The following is an 18373-nucleotide window of genomic DNA, read 5'->3' on the forward strand; positions in this document are numbered from 1 at the left end:
ATCCTAAAATTTGCCAATTAATTACTACTGATAAACAAAGTCACAAAGAACCACTAGCAAAAAAGAATCATCTAAAAAATACCCCTAGCTCAAATTATAGGCAATCTAGTGATTTGAGAAAATTCATGAAAATTCAAATTCAAATTCTCAAATCTAGTCAAAATTGATATTTACAGAAACTTCATAAAATTTATAATCTAATGCAAAAAGAATCAAATTAAAATACTAAAAATCCTAATTGATATGAATTTCTTAAAACAGAAGAGCAGGTGTTGACCGAAGACCACTTTTTGGCCAACGGTTGGCCGAAAAGTTCTCTTTGGCCAATGGTTCCCTCTTCGGCCAACGGTAGACCGAAAAGTCCCTCTTCAGCCAACAGGAGGCCAACAGGGCGATACTTTTGATTTTTATGCATTAAGGTGTATAGTTTCGAATTTGCTATAAAAATTATCATAGTTTCAAAAAAAAAATCCTGGACCTGACACTACAAATGGTTCTGACACACAACCTGACCACGGCGCAGAACATGCACGGGATAACTCGTGCATGGCAGATGATCCGCTCTCGTGTTGTCAAACTGACTAACCTGGATGGAGCAAGCAAGCTTAACGAATACGAACAGTATAAAAAAATGTGTGAGAGGAAATACGAACAGTACAATAACTAGCCAGCGTGCTAGGACTATGCCGTGGTCCTAGCCGGTGGTGGGACCACCACCTCGACGGCTTCCGGCCGACGATCCTGCTGGCCATGCCGATCAGCATGCCTATGGATATCCAGCTCTGTGCCGGCCCACACCTCCATGTCCTCGTCGGTGTCGGTGGTCGCCGGGCTGTGGTGGTGGTGGTGGTGGTGGTGCGCCACGCAGCCGTCCTTGAGGCACCGCACCAGGGCACAGATGAGCAGCCTCACCGCGACGACGGCTGCGACGACGATGAGCACAGCGAGGAAGTAGTCCAGCGCCGTCCGGTGGATGTGCTGGCACTCGGCGACGCCCATGCACACCATTGTCAGGCGCAGTTCATGCAGTCATGCATAGCAGCTCGCTGCGATCGAGCTGGCTATATAAGATAAGATAAGTTGAGAGAGAGAAGGGATTCCTTGCTTGGCTTGGGGCAGCGGAGAGGATGGAGATGGTTGTGCCGAGCTGTGCCTTCCTTTGGGCTTCTTTTTTATTTTTGGAAGATCCTTGGAGCTTTTGGAATGTGGTTGCATATCCGGACGGTGACTGATCAATGGCTTTTTCTTCAAAGTGCTCGTGGAGTGGGCTCAGGTGCAGCTTGAGCTGCAAGGGACTGCGACATTGGCGATGCAGCTCCAGAGCTGAGCAATGTAACAAGTACAGTGTCTGAAAGTTGATCTAATCCAACCAAGATTTGCCGGTTTATATATACGATAAAGCGGTTGCAATTGTAAGAGCGCGAGAAAACTAGCCTGTTCATAGGAAGCGAAATCACTGGAAGGTTTTCTCTGGCATCTAACATTCATCTATACAGACGCTTAAACTCTGGCAAAGTATCGAAAACCACCTAGTGAAGGCAATACCACCACCACCCTATCCATACCATTCCTTGGGCGCTTGTTGAAAATGACACTTCCACAAATTGCTAATCCAGAGTTATGTGAAAACCTTGATCATCATATTTGTACCAAAGAAAGCACCGGTGAAGCTTGACGAATCCCGCAGCACCAAACTTATGCGCCCGAAGCAACAGATGAGCCTCTGAGCAAGAGGCAGGCGTTAATCTCATTCCATCATTTGTAGTAAACTTCAATTGGGCGGTCAAAACCAGCGACGGATCCGACCAATCTGTTGGTAATCACCTCTGCTGACCTGAATCCTACCTGCAAGCACAACTGCATGGTTTACAACGATTCTGCTGCAGGGAACTGGAAAAGAACATAGCATTAGTTGCCGATATAGAATGCACCTTATCAAGAAGTACCTCCCGGAATTTCTCAGGGTATATACAGATATATTTGAAGTTTTCTTTGGCAAACTGAAATCCACCAGAAAAAAGGACAGGATGATGTGAGTTAACTTCACCCCATGAAAGATTGAGAAGAAATAATTGTTTCATCGATGGATCAGGATTTTTGTTACTAAGAAAGATTGTGTGATCAGGGGAAACAAAAGCAGGTTGGGTGAGAGTAGACACCAACGAAAATGATGAAAGACTTTTTCAGAAAGAAAAAACACGTAAATGATGAAAGACCAGGAAGCAATTCAAACCAAGGAGTACATCTAGCTTTGAAACGAGCAAGGGACCAAAAGAACAGCTCAATGCAACATACTCATGGCTATCCTTCAGGCCTTCACAAACAGAGTTAGAGCTCTAAAGTTGAAACTACCATCTCAAGCTAAAAACAAATCATGTAGCATCAGTCATCAGTCTGACAATCAGAAATTACCTCTGACACTAATCTGTTTTTCCTATACGAGGTCCAAGGTTGAGGCTCCATGATAAAAATCCCTCCCTGCAAAACAAGAGAAGCAAGCGGAAAGAAGACAAGGTATTGTTAGTTTTTCCTCTTACCACAGAGATCCAATTTAGGGACAGCAAAAGATAAATAGATACCGGTCTTAGAAGACTCCATATCTTCACAAACAAAGTGATTATGCCATCATCACCCCAGTTCAGGTGGATCCATTTTGTCACGCTCAAACTGCAAGAGAACAAAAGCACAACCAATCAAGATGACATTCAATTTGGATAGTGACTAATACAAATAAACCAAAAAATCTCTGACATGTCTCGCTTGTAAATTTGCAACTTACCACATGATGGTGTCATACTGTTCTGCATATTTGTGTTTGCTCTGTACAAAATTTTCAGACCGAAAAGAGACAATTTCAAAAAGATCAGGTTGTTCGTCCTTAGAAATATTTCCATTTGGCATTTCAGATACCACTTCTTCTGGACAGCTCTGAGCTGTGGAGTCTGACGAGTTATGGACCTTGGCACTTTCTGGAGCCACATTGCCTGTTCGAGATATCCTTCTTAAATTCCAGTTAGCAAGGTCAATCAAACCTACAAGGTTAATATCAGAATCAGTTTCATTTGACAAACCCAACACAGCTAACCATACTACATTGCGCAAGCCAAGAACACACAAACATTACGTAACTACAAGGCACTATTCAATTATGGTTGATGATATTTATTGGTAATCTGTCAAATACTATTACTTAATTACGAACCATGCATCTAACATCAGAAAATTACAGAAAAACAAGTTTGACTGTCATAAATGCACATTCTGCTAAAGAACAAATTAACATTATAAATGTCATACAGAGTTTCATAATTTCAAGATAGGTTCCGTTATCAATAGAGAAACATCGAATTTGTGAACAGGACGGTGTGGGCATCAGCAAGGATGTTATGCCATTAAAAAAAATGTCCCACCAAATTCTACTTCTTTAGACTTGCAACCACAACATGCCTCACAAGCATTGTGTCAATACAATAATTACGAACTACTAGCAACACTGAGATGGTTTGGGCATATTCAGCGCAGGCCTCCAGAAGCTCCGGTGCATAGTGGACGGCTAAAGCGTGCGGAGAATGTCAAGAGAGGGCGGGGTAGACCGAATTTGACATGGGAGGAGTCCGTTAAGAGAGACCTGAAGGATTGGAGTATCACCAAAGAGCTAGCTATGGACAGGGGTGCGTGGAAGCTTGCTATCCATGTGCCAGAGCCATGAGTTGGTTGCGAGATCTTATGGGTTTCACCTCTAGCCTACCCCAACTTGTTTGGGACTAAAGGCTTTGTTGTTGTTGTTGTTGTTGTTGTTGTTGTTGTACTAGCAACACTGAGCTGGCATATGCAATAACCGGTCAAACAGGACTAGATTTTCTTACTGGCATTTAATGTTGTTCAGAAATGAGTATTAATGCTCTCAGCGCGCAACATTATATATATAAACACAAAATGTACATAAAGGCTGCTGAGAGACAAGCATCAATCAGATATTCAGATTGTTTTTCGAAAGATTCCAACTACCAGGTACTTCATGCACTAAAAACAAACAGTATGAAATCTGTATTACAAATATACAATATTACTTCATTAAATATTACAATAACAGTTTAAACCTTTATCGATGTCAACTCCAAGGATGCTTCGACATTCAAACTTCGTCGCTGCACAAGGTAAAGAAAATTAGAGATGAGAAACTGTGTTTGACAGGAAACTTATTTAGAACATTCTACAATATCTCTCTCTTGCAATTGTGACATCTGCCCCAAAAAAATTGTATATGTCACCTGTGATGTATTGATTTCTAGCAAATGAGTGTCAGAAGAGTCACTAAGTCATCAATGCACAGAATAATGAAGCAAAAGACCAGCTACAGCTAATTGGCATTCAGTTCTTATACGGTCAAGAGTTGTCAAATGAAAACTATGCTATTGCAGACCATTATAATAATAAGTTAACAAAGGTAGCTGACATGTTTATGTAGGGCAGTCTCAACTGTATTACAAGTGGCAACCTACAATAGATGGCACATACTCGATTAAAATTATCCTAACGTAACCATATGAATAAATCAAAGAATATTTACAATAATTAGCTAAATAATGCTTATGTTAATATGGATAAGACTTTCATATTCAACAATAGAAACTAAAACAATGTAACTGCACAGTAACAGCAGTCTGCTAATTCAAGAACAGAAGATTACATTGAAGTTGAAGACATGAGAATAAGACCGGAAGATCATTAACCAAACAAAACAGAACAAATTTTTTATCCCCAGAACATTACCTATACCGATTGTGACCAAACCTTGGTTGCATCCAATATCGAGACAATCCTTGCCTGCAAACCACTCCTTCTTGAATATCTCAAGGCGGGGATCTTCACCAACGTTACGATCAATCTGTTGAACATCAAAAGATTGAAGTTATCAGCTAAGATTGATTGATCCAGCCATCGAGTGTCCTTTTATCGTATGAAGTGAACTATCATGTGCAGCATAGAACAATTAAATGTCCAATCTAATGAATAGACCCTCTATCCATCTATTTGCCTCCTTTGTACAGGTGAATTTAGCATAAGCAGATCTGTGAAAACAAGTACGTGCAATTAGGCTCCATGCTTGCTTACTCCTTCTATGCCAATAGCCATTACAGTAACACCTTGGGGCATTTATTAATCAGAAATTATATTACATGTCCAATATGGGGTCAAAGGCTCAAAGCAGTGGTGATTACTGTGCCCCTGAAATTCGGCAGCCATGTCACACACAGTACCACAATGGTTGGATTGTCTAAACCAATGAAATGATGAGCTAATGGTATGGCGTAAAAGCGGCAATTTAACACCAAAATACAGATAACGTCTATGCTGGCCTACCACAAACTAGAATCAAACAAAACAAGTATATTCATCTCACTCCAGTTTCCATTCAATACAAAAAAAAAGGAACCACGGGCCCTCGTTGCAAAACTCAAGTTCTGCCAGCTCTGAGACACAAATCAACGCAGAAACCTATTAGCGCATTTCATCAAATAGTTAGGGCGCGTCCTAAGCAAAAGCTCCACCGCTTTCAGCTAAGAATCCTAGTCCGTATAAACCATCCCAGTCCCAGGAACATAGCAATCTCCAGCAAATCATTTCACCAAATAACTACACGGCATGCACAACACAATGACGATTCACCCTTTGTTAGAGAGAGGCCACAGAGTGGAGGGGAGAAGCACGGTTCAACTCACTCGGTAGCCGTAGTAGTTCCTGTAGTTTCCGTAGATGAAGGCACCTCCCTTGTTCTTCCGCTTCTTCCCTCTACCTCCGCCCCCACCACCTGCACCACCGCCGCCGCCGCCACCACCACCACCGCCGTTTCCTCCTCTTCCCTGTGCGTCGCTCTGTTTTCTCTCCGCCTCTCCTTTGGGCCCCTTGGCAGCGGAAGGTGGCTGCGCGACGCCCTCCGGCGCAGCCGTGGTGGCCATCCCCTGAGGAGGGGTGGCTCTCTTCGCCGCCGCCTTGTCTCGCTTCGCGCGGACGGTAGTGGGGAACAGCGCGCGGACGGCGAGGCGGAGGAAGAAACCCTTCGAGGCGAGAGGCTTTGCGGCGCCGACTTGAGCAGCGAAACAGAACAGGCCAGCGCACCTGAAAGAAAAAGAAAAGGGAGGAAGGACACGGCGAACAGACCTAGCCAGATGGGCCGGCCCGGCACGGCCCATCCAGGCACACCTAATATACGGGCCAGCACTCATGCCATACTCCCTCAAAAAAAGGTACGGCACAACAAGTAAACGGTCCGGCCCACCGACATGTTTAGCTAGCCTTTTTGGGCTGTTTTGGGAGCTAATTTAAAACAAAACAGACGCTAGCCAACTCGCTCCCAGAATGCTCCCCCGATTGCAAGCTTCGTCGGCCGTCGGATCTGCCCCTCTGGCTCGCTGCACCGTTGGATCTTCACTTGCAGTTAAATCATTTTTCACCTCCCAGTCATTTTCCTTGCCCAATGACGAGTGGGCTCGTCTCAAGCTTGCATTGGTTGTCTCAGCAGCGGGTCATCTTCGGGCGGGTGAACCTTCCCTCGCGCGTCGGGCGTCCCGTGACAGGGGCGAGGAGCCCATTGGACATAATTGCACCAAACCCTAGCCCACCGCCCACAGCCACCCGCTCCTTCTCACAGCCGCCGCACCATTCCTCCCTTCCTCCCCCTCCTCCTTCCCGAATCCCCACCACGGCGCCGACCTGCAGGCAAAGGGCGACAGCGGCAGCGCTCAATTAGATCTGTAGGAGAGAGAAGATGAGAGGGAGAGAGAGGAGGGAGAAAGAGAGGAAGAGGAGAGGAGGCACGGCGTCAGATGGGAGAGTGGCCAACCCAGCTCACGCCGGCTGGGGCCGCACCCCTTCCCGAAGGGCGGCGATGATGGGGGGATCCGCCGGCGCCATCCAGGCTCCCGACCGACGGACTCGCTGGGTCGCCGCCCCTCCCGTGCGGCGGGAACATCCATGGCGGCGCGGGCTGGGGACCAAACGGCGGGGCCCGTGATGCGTTTCGGTCGAGGGATTGGTCGGGCCGACGCGGGATCTTAGCCGCCGTCGATGGATTTCTCGCAGCTTGGCTACCTGTTGCTTTGGATCCGGTACGATCCCCATCTCTCTCTCTCCGAGAAAAAACTCTTTATTTGAATGACCAAGAATCTGTGGTGTGCTCCTAAACTGCAAGGAACACTCCACTACGAAACTCACTTAAGCAGGCTGATAGATGATACCTTGTCTTGAGCCTATTTTCTCAAAATAATGAGAGGCTGAATGATTCAGACACAGGCTGAACCATCTTTCTCACCTCATCATTTTGTTACATTTGATTACAACCCAAACCCTATGCTGAATCAGGCGAGCTCTTGTTGCCGGATCACTGGCCAATCGTCGGGTTGGCGGCCACGTCAGTTCCGCACCGCTGCCAGCGACCGCCGTTCTGTTGCCTTGGATTCGGGTGTGGCGTTGGCTGGGAACCGTATGGTGTTTGTCTGACGTGTCGTCCGCATCATGGGGGTTTGGTCGGTTGACTCCAGGTATGAGCAGCTCCTGAGCTTGATGGTTGGATGTGTGCACACATGTAACGGGGTATCATGGTCATGTTGCTTGGTGTGCAGAGGCAACCTCATTTTTGGACCAAAAAGAGGGGCGATGACGATGATGACTGGCTGAAACAATCATGTCTTGAGCATCAAGACAACCTTGGCTTGTGGGACTAAACAGAGCTGAAAGAGTCGGTGTCACCGTTGGAGTTGCCCTTAGAGCCTACCCTTACCTCTGTTGTAGCCTGCTCAATTTTATTGCCGATGTTGGATGATCTGTGCCTTGGACGGTCATTCTGATGAGTGATACTCTGGGACCAGGTCTATTTCAACACACACGAACCCATTGACCTCCCATGTTCCTGGGGAGCGTTGCATGTCAGAAAAGTTAGGGTTTGTGTCACACAAAGTTCAGCATTGACACTTAGAAAGTAAGTGAAAAGAGATATGCCATTTTTTGAGGCTATCTACAATCCCGTTTAAAGGCAACTGCTAAACACTGAAGGGCAATGGAACTCAATTTGTCAGTATCGCAATTTGATAAATTGTATTAGTGGTATTTCTTGGATTTATATAAGAAAAACAAAAATAGCTACCTTTGTGTGAATTGCAGTGCTAATGATCAGTTCTTTGTATCAGACATGAATGGACAGATTCAAGATTTCCTTTCACCTAGGCTTGGTTAGTTGGCCACTTCAATTCCCACTTTCTGTCATGTAATCTTGATGTCGATACTTCGACATTACATACAGAATATGATGCATTATGTAGAAGTTACTAATGGTCAAAAAAATTCTGGATACGACACCTGCTTACTCCTATTCACATTATGTAGAAGTTGCATAAGGCAGAACAAGAATAAGAACATTTGTCATTTTTTCATGTGCAGGTTCAGCAACGGGCAATGCTCAAGACAGAGTTGGGCGCACATCATATATATACATATGTTGTCGTGTCTTAATAAATGGAGATGAGCAGAAGTAGAGATGAGATATCTATCCGACTGTCATCCTTCCAAGACTTGGCTTTGTCATCTCTGTCAGCGCCCGCCTCCGCTTCCTTTGTTGGTTGTCGTTTCTTTGTACACTGCTGTAGTTTAGAGATCATAATATATTTTCCATGGATACAATTGAATACGACACCCAATTTGCTATATAATTGTCCAGCTCTCTCTCATAGCGATTCATACAAAATATCATGCATAGTGGTCCCAGCTTAAGTAGAATATAACCATTGGATTGTTCAAACTTTGCTCGTGTTTCGCAGGGCACCATAACTCTAATCTGACATGAGCAGTGCAACCACGACAGTGAGCAGTGGAACCGCAAGATAAAGATAGATACAAGTAGAATATAACTGGTCATATTTCTAAAATGATCACACTACTTATGGTGCCGGAAGAGAAGGCATCAGTGATAGTGGGCTTGGTGATGAGGGCATCAATACGAAGAGATTAATTCACAACTTTGTTCTTGATAGGTTGTACTGAAGGAAATATGCCCTAGAGGCAATAATAAAGTTATTATTTATTTCCTTGTATCATGATAAATGTTTATTATTCATGCTAGAATTGTATTAACCGGAAACACAATACATGTGTGAATACATAGACAAACAGAGTGTCACTAGTATGCCTCTACTTGACTAGCTCGTTGATCAAAGATGGTTATGTTTCGTAACCATAGACATGAGTTGTTATTTGGTTAACGAGATCACATCATTAGGAGAATGATGTGATTGACTTGACCCATTCCATTAGCTTAGCACTTGATCGTTTAGTTTGTTGCTATTGCTTTCTTCATAACTTATATATGTTCCTATGACTATGAGATTATGCAACTCCCGTTTACCGGAGGAACACTTTGTGTGCTACCAAACGTCACAACGTAACTGGGTGATTATAAAGGTGCTCTACAGGTGTCTCCGAAGGTATTTGTTGGGTTGGCGTATTTCGAGATTAGGATTTGTCACTCCGATTGTCGGAGAGGTATCTCTGGGCCCTCTCGGTAATGCACATCACTCAAGCCTTGCAAGCATTGCAACTAATAAGTTAGTTGCGGGATGATGTATTACGGAACGAGTAAAGAGATTTGCCGGTAACAAGATTGAACTAGGTATTGAGATACCGACGATCGAATCTCGGGCAAGTAACATACCGATGACAAAAGGAACAACATATATTGTTATGCGGTCTGACCGATAAAGATCTTCGTAGAATATGTAGGAGCCAATATGAGCATCCAGGTTCCGCTATTGGTTATTGACCGGAGACGTGTCTCGGTCATGTCTACATAGTTCTCGAACCCGTAGGGTCCGCACGCTTAAAGTTCGGTGACGATCATAATTAGGGTTTTTGTGTTTTGATGTACCGAAGGTTGTTCGGTGTCCCGGATATGATCACGGACATGACGAGGAGTCTCGAAGTGGTCGAGACATAAAGATTGATATATTGGAAGCCTATATTTGGATATCGGAAATGTTCCGGGTGAAATCGAGATTTTACCGGAGTACTAGGGGGTTACCGGAACCCCCCGGGGGTTATTGGGCCTACATGGGCCCTAAGGGAGAAGAGGAGGGCCGGCCAGGGCAGGCCGCGCTCCCCCTCCCCCCTAGTCCGAATAGGACAAGGAAGGGGGGGGGCGGCGCCCCCTTTCCTCTTTCTCCCTTCCCTCTTCCTTTTCCAACAAGGCAAGAGGGGGGAGTCCTACTCCCGGTGGGAGTAGGACTCCTCCAGGCGCACCCCTTGGGCCGGCCGCACCTCCCCTTCTCCCTCCTTTATATACGGGGGCAAGGGGGCACCCCATGACACACAAGTTGATCTTCGTGATCGTTCCTTAGCCGTGTGCGGTGCCCCCTTCCACCATATTCCACCTCAGTCATATCATAGCGGTGCTTAGGCGAAGCCCTACGTCGGTAGAACATCATCACCGTCATCACGCCGTCGTGCTGACGAAACTCTCCCTCAACACTTTGCTGGATCGGAGCTCGAGGGACGTCACCAAGTTGAACGTGTGCAGAACTCGGAGGTGTCGTACGTTCGGTACTTGGATCGGTCGGATCGAGAAGACGTACGACTACTTCCTCTACGTTGTGTCAACGCTTCCGTTGCCGGTCTACGAGGGTACGTAGACAACACTCTCCCCTCTCGTTGCTATGCATCACCATGATCTTGCGTGTGCATAGGAATATTTTTGAATTTACTACGTTCCCCAACAGTGGCATCCGAGCCTAGGTTTTATGCGTTGATGTTATGCACGAGTAGAACACAAGTGAGTTGTCGGCGATATAAGTCATACTGCTTACCAGCATGTCATACTTTGGTTCGGCGGTATTGTTGGATGAAGCGGCCCGGACCGACATTACGCCTACGCTTATGCGAGACTGGTTCTACCGACGTGCTTTGCACACAGGTGGCTGGCGGGTGTCAGTTTCTCCAACTTTAGTTGAAACAAGTGTGGCTACGCCCGGTCCTTGCGAAGGTTAAAACAGCACCAACTTGACAAACTATCGTTGAGGTTTTGATGCGTAGGTAAGAACGGTTCTTGCTAAGCCCGTAGCAGCCACGTAAAACTTGCAACAACAAAGTAGAGGACGTCTAACTTGTTTTTGCAGGGCATTTTGTGATGTGATATGGTCAAGACATGATGCTAAATTTTATTGTATGAGATGATCATGTTTTGTAACCGAGTTATCGGCAACTAGCAGGAGCCATATGGTTGTCGCTTTATTGTATGCAATACAATCGCGCTGTAATGCTTTACTTTATCACTAAGCGGTAGCGATAGTCGTGGAAGCATAAGATTGGCGAGACGACAACGATGCTACGATGGAGATCAAGGTGTCGCGCCGGTGACGATGGTGATCATGACGGTACTTCGGAGATGGAGATCACAAGTACAAGATGATGATGGCCATATCATATCACTTATATTGATTGCATGTGATGTTTATCTTTTATGCATCTTATCTTGCTTTGATTGACGGTAGCATTATAAGATGATCCCTCGCTAAATTATCAAAGTATAAGTGTTCTCCTTGAGTATGCACCATTGTGAAAGTTCTTCGTGTTGAGACACCACGTGATGATCGGGTGTGATAGGCTCTACGTTCAAATACAACGGGTGCAAAACAGTTGCACACGCGGAATACTCGGGTTAAACTTGACGAGCCTAGCATATAAAAGATATGGCCTCAGAACACGGAGACCGAAAGGTCGAGCGTGAATCATATAGTAGATATGATCAATATATTGATGTTCACCATTTATACTACTCCATCTCACGTGATGATCGGACATGGTTTAGTTGATTTGGATCACGTGATCACTTAGAGGATTAGAGGGATATCTTTCTAAGTAGGAGTTCTTAAGTAATATGATTAATTGAACTTAAATTTATCATGAACTTAGTACCTGATAGTATCGTGCTTGTCTATGTTTGATTGTAGATAGATGGCTCGTGCTATTGTTCCGTTGAATTTTAATGCGTTCCTTGGGAAAGCAAAGTTGAAAGATGATGGTAGCAATTACACGGACTGGGTCCGTAACTTGAGGATTATCCTCATTGCTGCACAGAAGAATTACGTTCTGGAAGCACTGCTAAGTGCCAGGCCTACTGCAGGAGCAACACCAGATGTTATGAACGTCTGGCAGACAGATGTTATGAACGTCTGGCAGAGAAAAGCTGATGACTACTCGATAGTTCAGTGTGCCATGCTTCACGGCTTAGAACCGGGTCTTCAACGAAGTTTTGAACGTCATGGAGCATATGAGATGTTCCAGGAGTTGAAGTTAATATTTCAAGCAAATGCCCGGATTGAGAGATATGAAGTCTCCAATAAATTCTATAGCTGCAAGATGGAGGAGAATAGTTTTGTCAGTGAACATATACTCAAAATGTCTGGGTATCATAATCACTTGACTCAACTGGGGGTTAATCTTCCTGTTGATAGTGTCATTGACAGAGTTCTTCAATCACTGCCACCAAGCTACAAAAGCTTCGTGATGAACTATAATATGCAAGGGATGAATAAGACTATTCCTGAGCTCTTCGCGATGCTAAAAGCCGCGGAGGTAGAAATCAAGAAGGTGAAGGAAATATGCCCTAGAGGCAATAATAAAGTTATTATTTATTTCCTTATATCATGATAAATGTTTATTATTCATGCTAGAATTGTATTAACCAGAAACATAATACTTGTGTGAATACATAGACAAACAAAGTGTCACTAGTATGCCTCTACTTGACTAGCTCGTTAATCAAAGATGGTTATGTTTCCTAACCATGAACAAAGAGTTGTTATTTGATTAACGGGATCACATCATTAGGTGAATGATCTAATTGACATGACCCATTCCATTAGCTTAGCACCCGATCGTTTAGTATGTTGCTATTGCTTTCTTCATGACTTATACATGTTCCTATGACTATGAGATTATGCAACTCCCGTTTACCGGAGGAACACTTTGTGTGCTACCAAACGTCACAACGTAACTAGGTGATTATAAAGGTGCTCTACAGGTGTCTCCGAAGGTACTTGTCGGGTTGGCGTATTTCAAGATTAGGATTTGTCACTCCGAATGTCGGAGAGGTATCTCTGGGCCCTCTCGGTAATGCACATCACTTAAGCCTTGCAAGCATTGCAACTAATGAGTTAGTTGTGGGATGATGTATTACGGAATGAGTAAAGAGACTTGCCGGTAACAAGATTGAACTAGGTATAGGATACCGACGATCGAATCTCGGGCAAGTAACATACCGATGACAAAGGGAACAACGTATGTTGTTATGCGGTCTGACCGATAAAGATCTTCGTAGAATATGTAGGAGCCAATATGGGCATCCAGGTTCCGCTATTGGTTATTGACCGGAGACGTGTCTCGGTCATGTCTACATTGTTCTCGAACCGTAGGGTCCGCACGCTTAAGGTTTCGATGACAGTTATATTATGAGTTTATGAGTTTTGATGTACCGAAGGAGTTCAGAGTCCTGGATGGGATCGGGGACATGACGAGGAGTCTCGAAATGGTCGAGACGTAAAGATCGATATATTGGACGACTATATTCGGACATCAGAAAGGTTCCGAGTGATTCGGGTATTTTTTGGAGTACCGGGTAGTTACGGGAGAAGCAATGGGCCTTGATGGGCCTTAGTGGGAAGAGGAGAAAGGGCCAAGGGGCTGCTGCGCCCCCCCTCCCCTCTGGTCCGAATTGGACTAGGGAAAAGGGGGCCGGCCACCTTTCCTTCTCCTCCACTTCCTTCTCCCTTCCTCCCCTCTTGGTGGACTCCTACTAGGACTTGGAGTCCTAGTAGGACTCCACATCCTGGCCGCACCAATTGCCTTGGCCGGCCTCCTCCTCCTTCATCCTTTATATACTGAGGCAAGGGGAACCCCATGGACACAAGTTGATCTTCGTGATCGTTCCTTAGCCGTGTGCGGTGCCCCCCTCCACCATATTCCACCTCGATCATATTGTAGCGGTGCTTAGGCGAAGCCCTGCGACGGTAGAACATCAAGACCGTCACCACGCCGTTGTGCTGACGGAACTCCTCCCTGACGCTTTGCTGGATCGGAGCCCGGGGATCGTCATCGAGCTGAACGTGTGCCAAGAACTCGGAGGTGCCGGAGTAACGGTGCTTGGATCGGTCGGATCGTGAAGACGTACGACTACATCAACCGCGTTGTCACAATGCTTCCGCTGTCGGTCTACAAGGGTACGTAGATCACACTCTCCCCTCTCGTTGCTATGCATCACCATGATCTTGTGTGTGCGTAGGAATTTTTTTGAAATTACTACGTTCCCCAACAGAAGGAGCATCAAGTGTTGATGGTCAATAAGACCACCAGTTTCAATAAAAAGGGCAAAGGGAAGAAGAAAGGGAACTTCAAGAAGAACAGCAAACAAGTTGCTGCTCAGGAGAAGAAACCCAAGTCTGGACCTAAGCCTGAGACTGAGTGCTTCTACTGCAAGCATACTGGTCACTGGAAGCGGAACTGCCCCAAGTATTTGGCGGATAAGAAGGATGGCAAAGTGAACAAAGGTATATGTGATATACATGTTATTGAGGTGTACCTTACTAATGCTCGCAGTAGCACCTGGGTATTTGATACTGGTTCTGTTGCTAACATGTGCAACTCGAAACAGGGGCTACGGATTAAGCGAAGATTGGCTAAGGACGAGGTGACGATGCGCATGGGAAATGGTTCCAAAGTCGATGTGATCGTGGTCGGCATGCTACCTCTACATCTACCTTCGGGATTAGTATTAGACCTAAATAATTGTTATTTGGTGCCAGCGTTGAGCATGAACATTATATCTGGATCTTGTTTGATGTGAGACGGTTATTCATTTAAATCAGAGAATAATGGTTGTTCTATTTATATGAATAATATCTTTTATGGTCATGCACCCTTGAAGAGTGGTCTATTTTTGATGAATCTCGATAGTAGTGATACACATATTCATAATGTTGAAATCAAAAGATGCAGAATTGATAATGATAGTGCAACTTATTTGTGGCACTGCCGTTTAGGTCATATCGGTGTAAAGCGCATGAAGAAACTCCATATTGATGGACTTTTGGAACCACTTGATTATGAATCACTTGGTACTTGCGAACCGTGCCTCATGGGTAAGATGACTAAAACACCGTTCTCCGGTACTATGGAGAGAGCAACGGATTTGTTGGAAATCATACATACAGATGTATGTGGTCCAATGAATGTTGAGGCTCGTGGCGGATATCATTATTTTCTCACCTTCACAGATGATTTAAGCAGATATGGGTATATCTACTTAATGAAACATAAGTCTGAAACATTTGAAAAGTTCAAAGAATTTTAGAGTGAAGTTGAAAATCATCGTAACAGAAAATAAAGTTTCTACGATCTGATCGTGGAGGAGAATATTTGAGTTACGAGTTTGGTCTACATTTGAAACAATGCGGAATAGTTTCGCAACTCACGCCACCCGGAACACCACAGCGTAATGGTGTGTCCGAACGTCGTAATCGTACTTTATTAGATATGGTGCGATCTATGATGTCTCTTACTGATTTACCGCTATCGTTTTGGGGTTATGCTTTAGAGACAGCTGCATTCACGTTAAATAGGACACCATCGAAATCCGTTGAGACGACGCCTTATGAACTGTGGTTTGGCAAGAAACCAAAGTTGTCGTTTCTGAAAGTTTGGGGCTGCGATGGTTATGTGAAAAAGCTTCAACCTGATAAGCTCGATCCCAAATCGGAGAAATGTGTCTTCATAGGATACCCAAAGGAGATTGTTGGGTACACCTTCTATCACAGATCCGAAGGAAAAACTTTTGTTGCTAAATTCGGAGTTTTTCTAGAGAAGGAGTTTCTCTCGGAAGAAGTGAGTGGGAGAAAAGTAGAACTTGATGAGGTAACTGTACCTGCTCCCTTATTGGAAAGTAGTACATCACAGAAACCGGTTTCTGTGACACCTACACCAATTAGTGAGGAAGCTAATGATAATGATCATGAAACTTCAGATCAAGTTACTACCGAATCTCGTAGATCAACCAGAGTAAGATCCGCACCAGAGTGGTACGGTAATCCTATTCTGGAAGTCATGCTACTAGATCATGATGAACCTATGAACTATGAAGAAGCGATGGTGAGCCCAGATTCCACAAAATGGCTAGAAGCCATGAAATCTGAGATGGGATCCATGTATGAGAACAAAGTGTGGACTTTGGTTGACTTGCCTGTTGATCGGCAAGCAATTGAGAATAAATGGATCTTCAAGAAGAAGACTGACGCTGACAGTAATGTTACTGTCTACAAAGCTCGACTTGTTGCGAAAGGTTTTCGACAAGTTCAAGGGATTGACTACGATGAGACCTTCTCACCCGTAGCGATGCTTAAGTATGTCCGAATCATGTTAGCAATTGCCGCATTTTATGATTATGAAATTTGGCAAATGGATGTCAAAACTGCATTCCTGAATGGATTTCTGGAAGAAGAGTTGTATATGATGCAACCAGAAGGTTTTGTCGATCCAAAGGGAGCTAACAAAGTGTGCAAGCTCCAGCGATCCATTTATGGACTGGTGCAAGCCTCTCGGAGTTGGAATAAACGCTTTGATAGTGTGATCAAAGCATTTGGTTTTATACAGACTTTTGGAGAAGCCTGTATTTACAAGAAAGTGAGTGGGAGCACTGTAGCATTTCTGATATTATATGTGGATGACATATTATTGATTGGAAATAATATAGAATTTCTGGATAGCATAAAGGGATACTTGAATAAGAGTTTTTCAATGAAAGACCTCGGTGAAGCTGCTTACATATTGGGCATTAAGATCTATAGAGATAGATCAAGACGCTTAATTGGACTTTCACAAAGCACATACCTTGACAAAGTTTTGAAGAAGTTCAAAATGGATCAAGCAAAGAAAGGGTTCTTGCCTGTGTTACAAGGTGTGAAGTTGAGTAAGACTCAATGTCCGACCACTGCAGAAGATAGAGAGAAAATGAAAGATGTTCCCTATGCTTCAACCACAGGCTCTATCATGTATGCAATGCTGTGTACCAGACCTGATGTACCAAAGTAATCCAGGAGTGGATCACTGGACAACGGTCAAGAACATCCTGAAGTACCTGAAAAGAACTAAGGATATGTTTCTCGTATATGGAGGTGACAAAGAGCTCATCGTAAATGGTTACGTTGATGCAAGCTTTGACACTGATCCGGACGATTCTAAATCGCAAACCGGATACGTGTTTACATTAAACGGTGGAGCTGCCAGTTGGTGCAGTTCTAAACAAAGCGTCGTGGCGGGATCTACATGTGAAGCGGAGTACATAGCTGCTTCGAAAGCAGCAAATGAAGGAGTCTGGATGAAGGAGTTCATATCCGATCTAGGTGTCATACCTAGTGCATCGGGTCCAATGAAAATCTTTTGTGACAATACTGGTGCAATTGCCTTGGCAAAGGAATCCAGATTTCACAAGAGAACCAAGCACATCAAGAGACGCTTCAATTCCATTCAGGATTTAGTCCAAATGGGAGACATAGAAATTTGCAAGATACATACGGATCTGAATGTTGCAGACCCGCTGACTAAGCCTCTTCCACGAGCAAAACATGATCAGCACCAAGGCTCCATGGGTGTTAGAATCATTACTATGTAATCTAGATTATTGACTCTAGTGCAAGTGGGAGACTGAAGGAAATATGCCCTAGAGGCAATAATAAAGTTATTATTTATTTCCTTGTATCATGATAAATGTTTATTATTCATGCTAGAATTGTATTAACCGAAACATAATACATGTGTGAGTACATAGACAAACAGAGTGTCACTAGTATGCCTCTACTTGACTAGCTCGTTGATCAAAGATGGTTATGTTTCCTAACCATAGACATGAGTTGTTATTTGGTTAACGGGATCACATCATTAGGAGAATGATGTGATTGACTTGACCCATTCCATTAGCTTAGCACTTGATCGTTTAGTTTGTTGCTATTGCTTTCTTCATAACTTATATATGTTCCTATGACTATGAGATTATGCAACTCCCGTTTACCGGAGGAACACTTTGTGTGCTACCAAACGTCATAACGTAACTGGGTGATTATAAAGGTGCTCTGCAGGTGTCTCCGAAGGTATTTGTTGGGTTGGCGTATTTCGAGATTAGGATTTGTCACTCCGATTGTCGGAGAGGTATCTCTGGGCCCTCTCGGTAATGCACATCACTCAAGCCTTGCAAGCATTGCAACTAATAAGTTAGTTGCAGGATGATGTATTACGGAACGAGTAAAGAGATTTGCCGGTAACAAGATTGAACTAGGTATTGAGA

General features: G+C 44.3%; 1 protein-coding gene across 1 annotated transcript; it reads right to left on the reverse strand.

Annotated features, from left to right (window-relative positions):
* Window positions 1-1355: 1355 nt before the first annotated feature.
* On the reverse strand, window positions 1356-6107 carry LOC123152188 (probable RNA methyltransferase At5g51130). Its single transcript, XM_044571800.1, has 8 exons — window positions 5724-6107; window positions 4774-4888; window positions 4101-4148; window positions 2780-3032; window positions 2580-2667; window positions 2413-2478; window positions 1932-2000; window positions 1356-1845 (listed from the first exon to the last, which is right to left on the reverse strand). The coding sequence occupies exons 1-8, from the start codon at window positions 5958-5960 to the stop codon at window positions 1756-1758; spliced, it is 966 nt and encodes a 321-aa protein (XP_044427735.1). The 5' UTR covers window positions 5961-6107; the 3' UTR covers window positions 1356-1755.
* Between the last annotated feature and the right edge of the window lie 12266 nt (window positions 6108-18373).

This window comes from Triticum aestivum, chromosome 7A (assembly GCF_018294505.1).
Source record: "Triticum aestivum cultivar Chinese Spring chromosome 7A, IWGSC CS RefSeq v2.1, whole genome shotgun sequence".
Taxonomy (NCBI): domain Eukaryota; kingdom Viridiplantae; phylum Streptophyta; class Magnoliopsida; order Poales; family Poaceae; genus Triticum; species Triticum aestivum.

Bases quoted from the DNA above. Each gene is read 5' to 3' on its own strand.
- LOC123152188 (XM_044571800.1), bottom strand. From the start codon at position 5,960: ATGGCCACCACGGCTGCGCCGGAGGGCGTCGCGCAGCCACCTTCCGCT. The intron at 4,149-4,773 runs GTAATGTTCTGG...TACCTTGTGCAG, and splicing joins TTTGGTCACAATCGGTATAG to CGACGAAGTTTGAATGTCGA. The intron at 3,033-4,100 runs GTTTAAACTGTT...TTAACCTTGTAG, and splicing joins TGGAGTTGACATCGATAAAG to GTTTGATTGACCTTGCTAAC.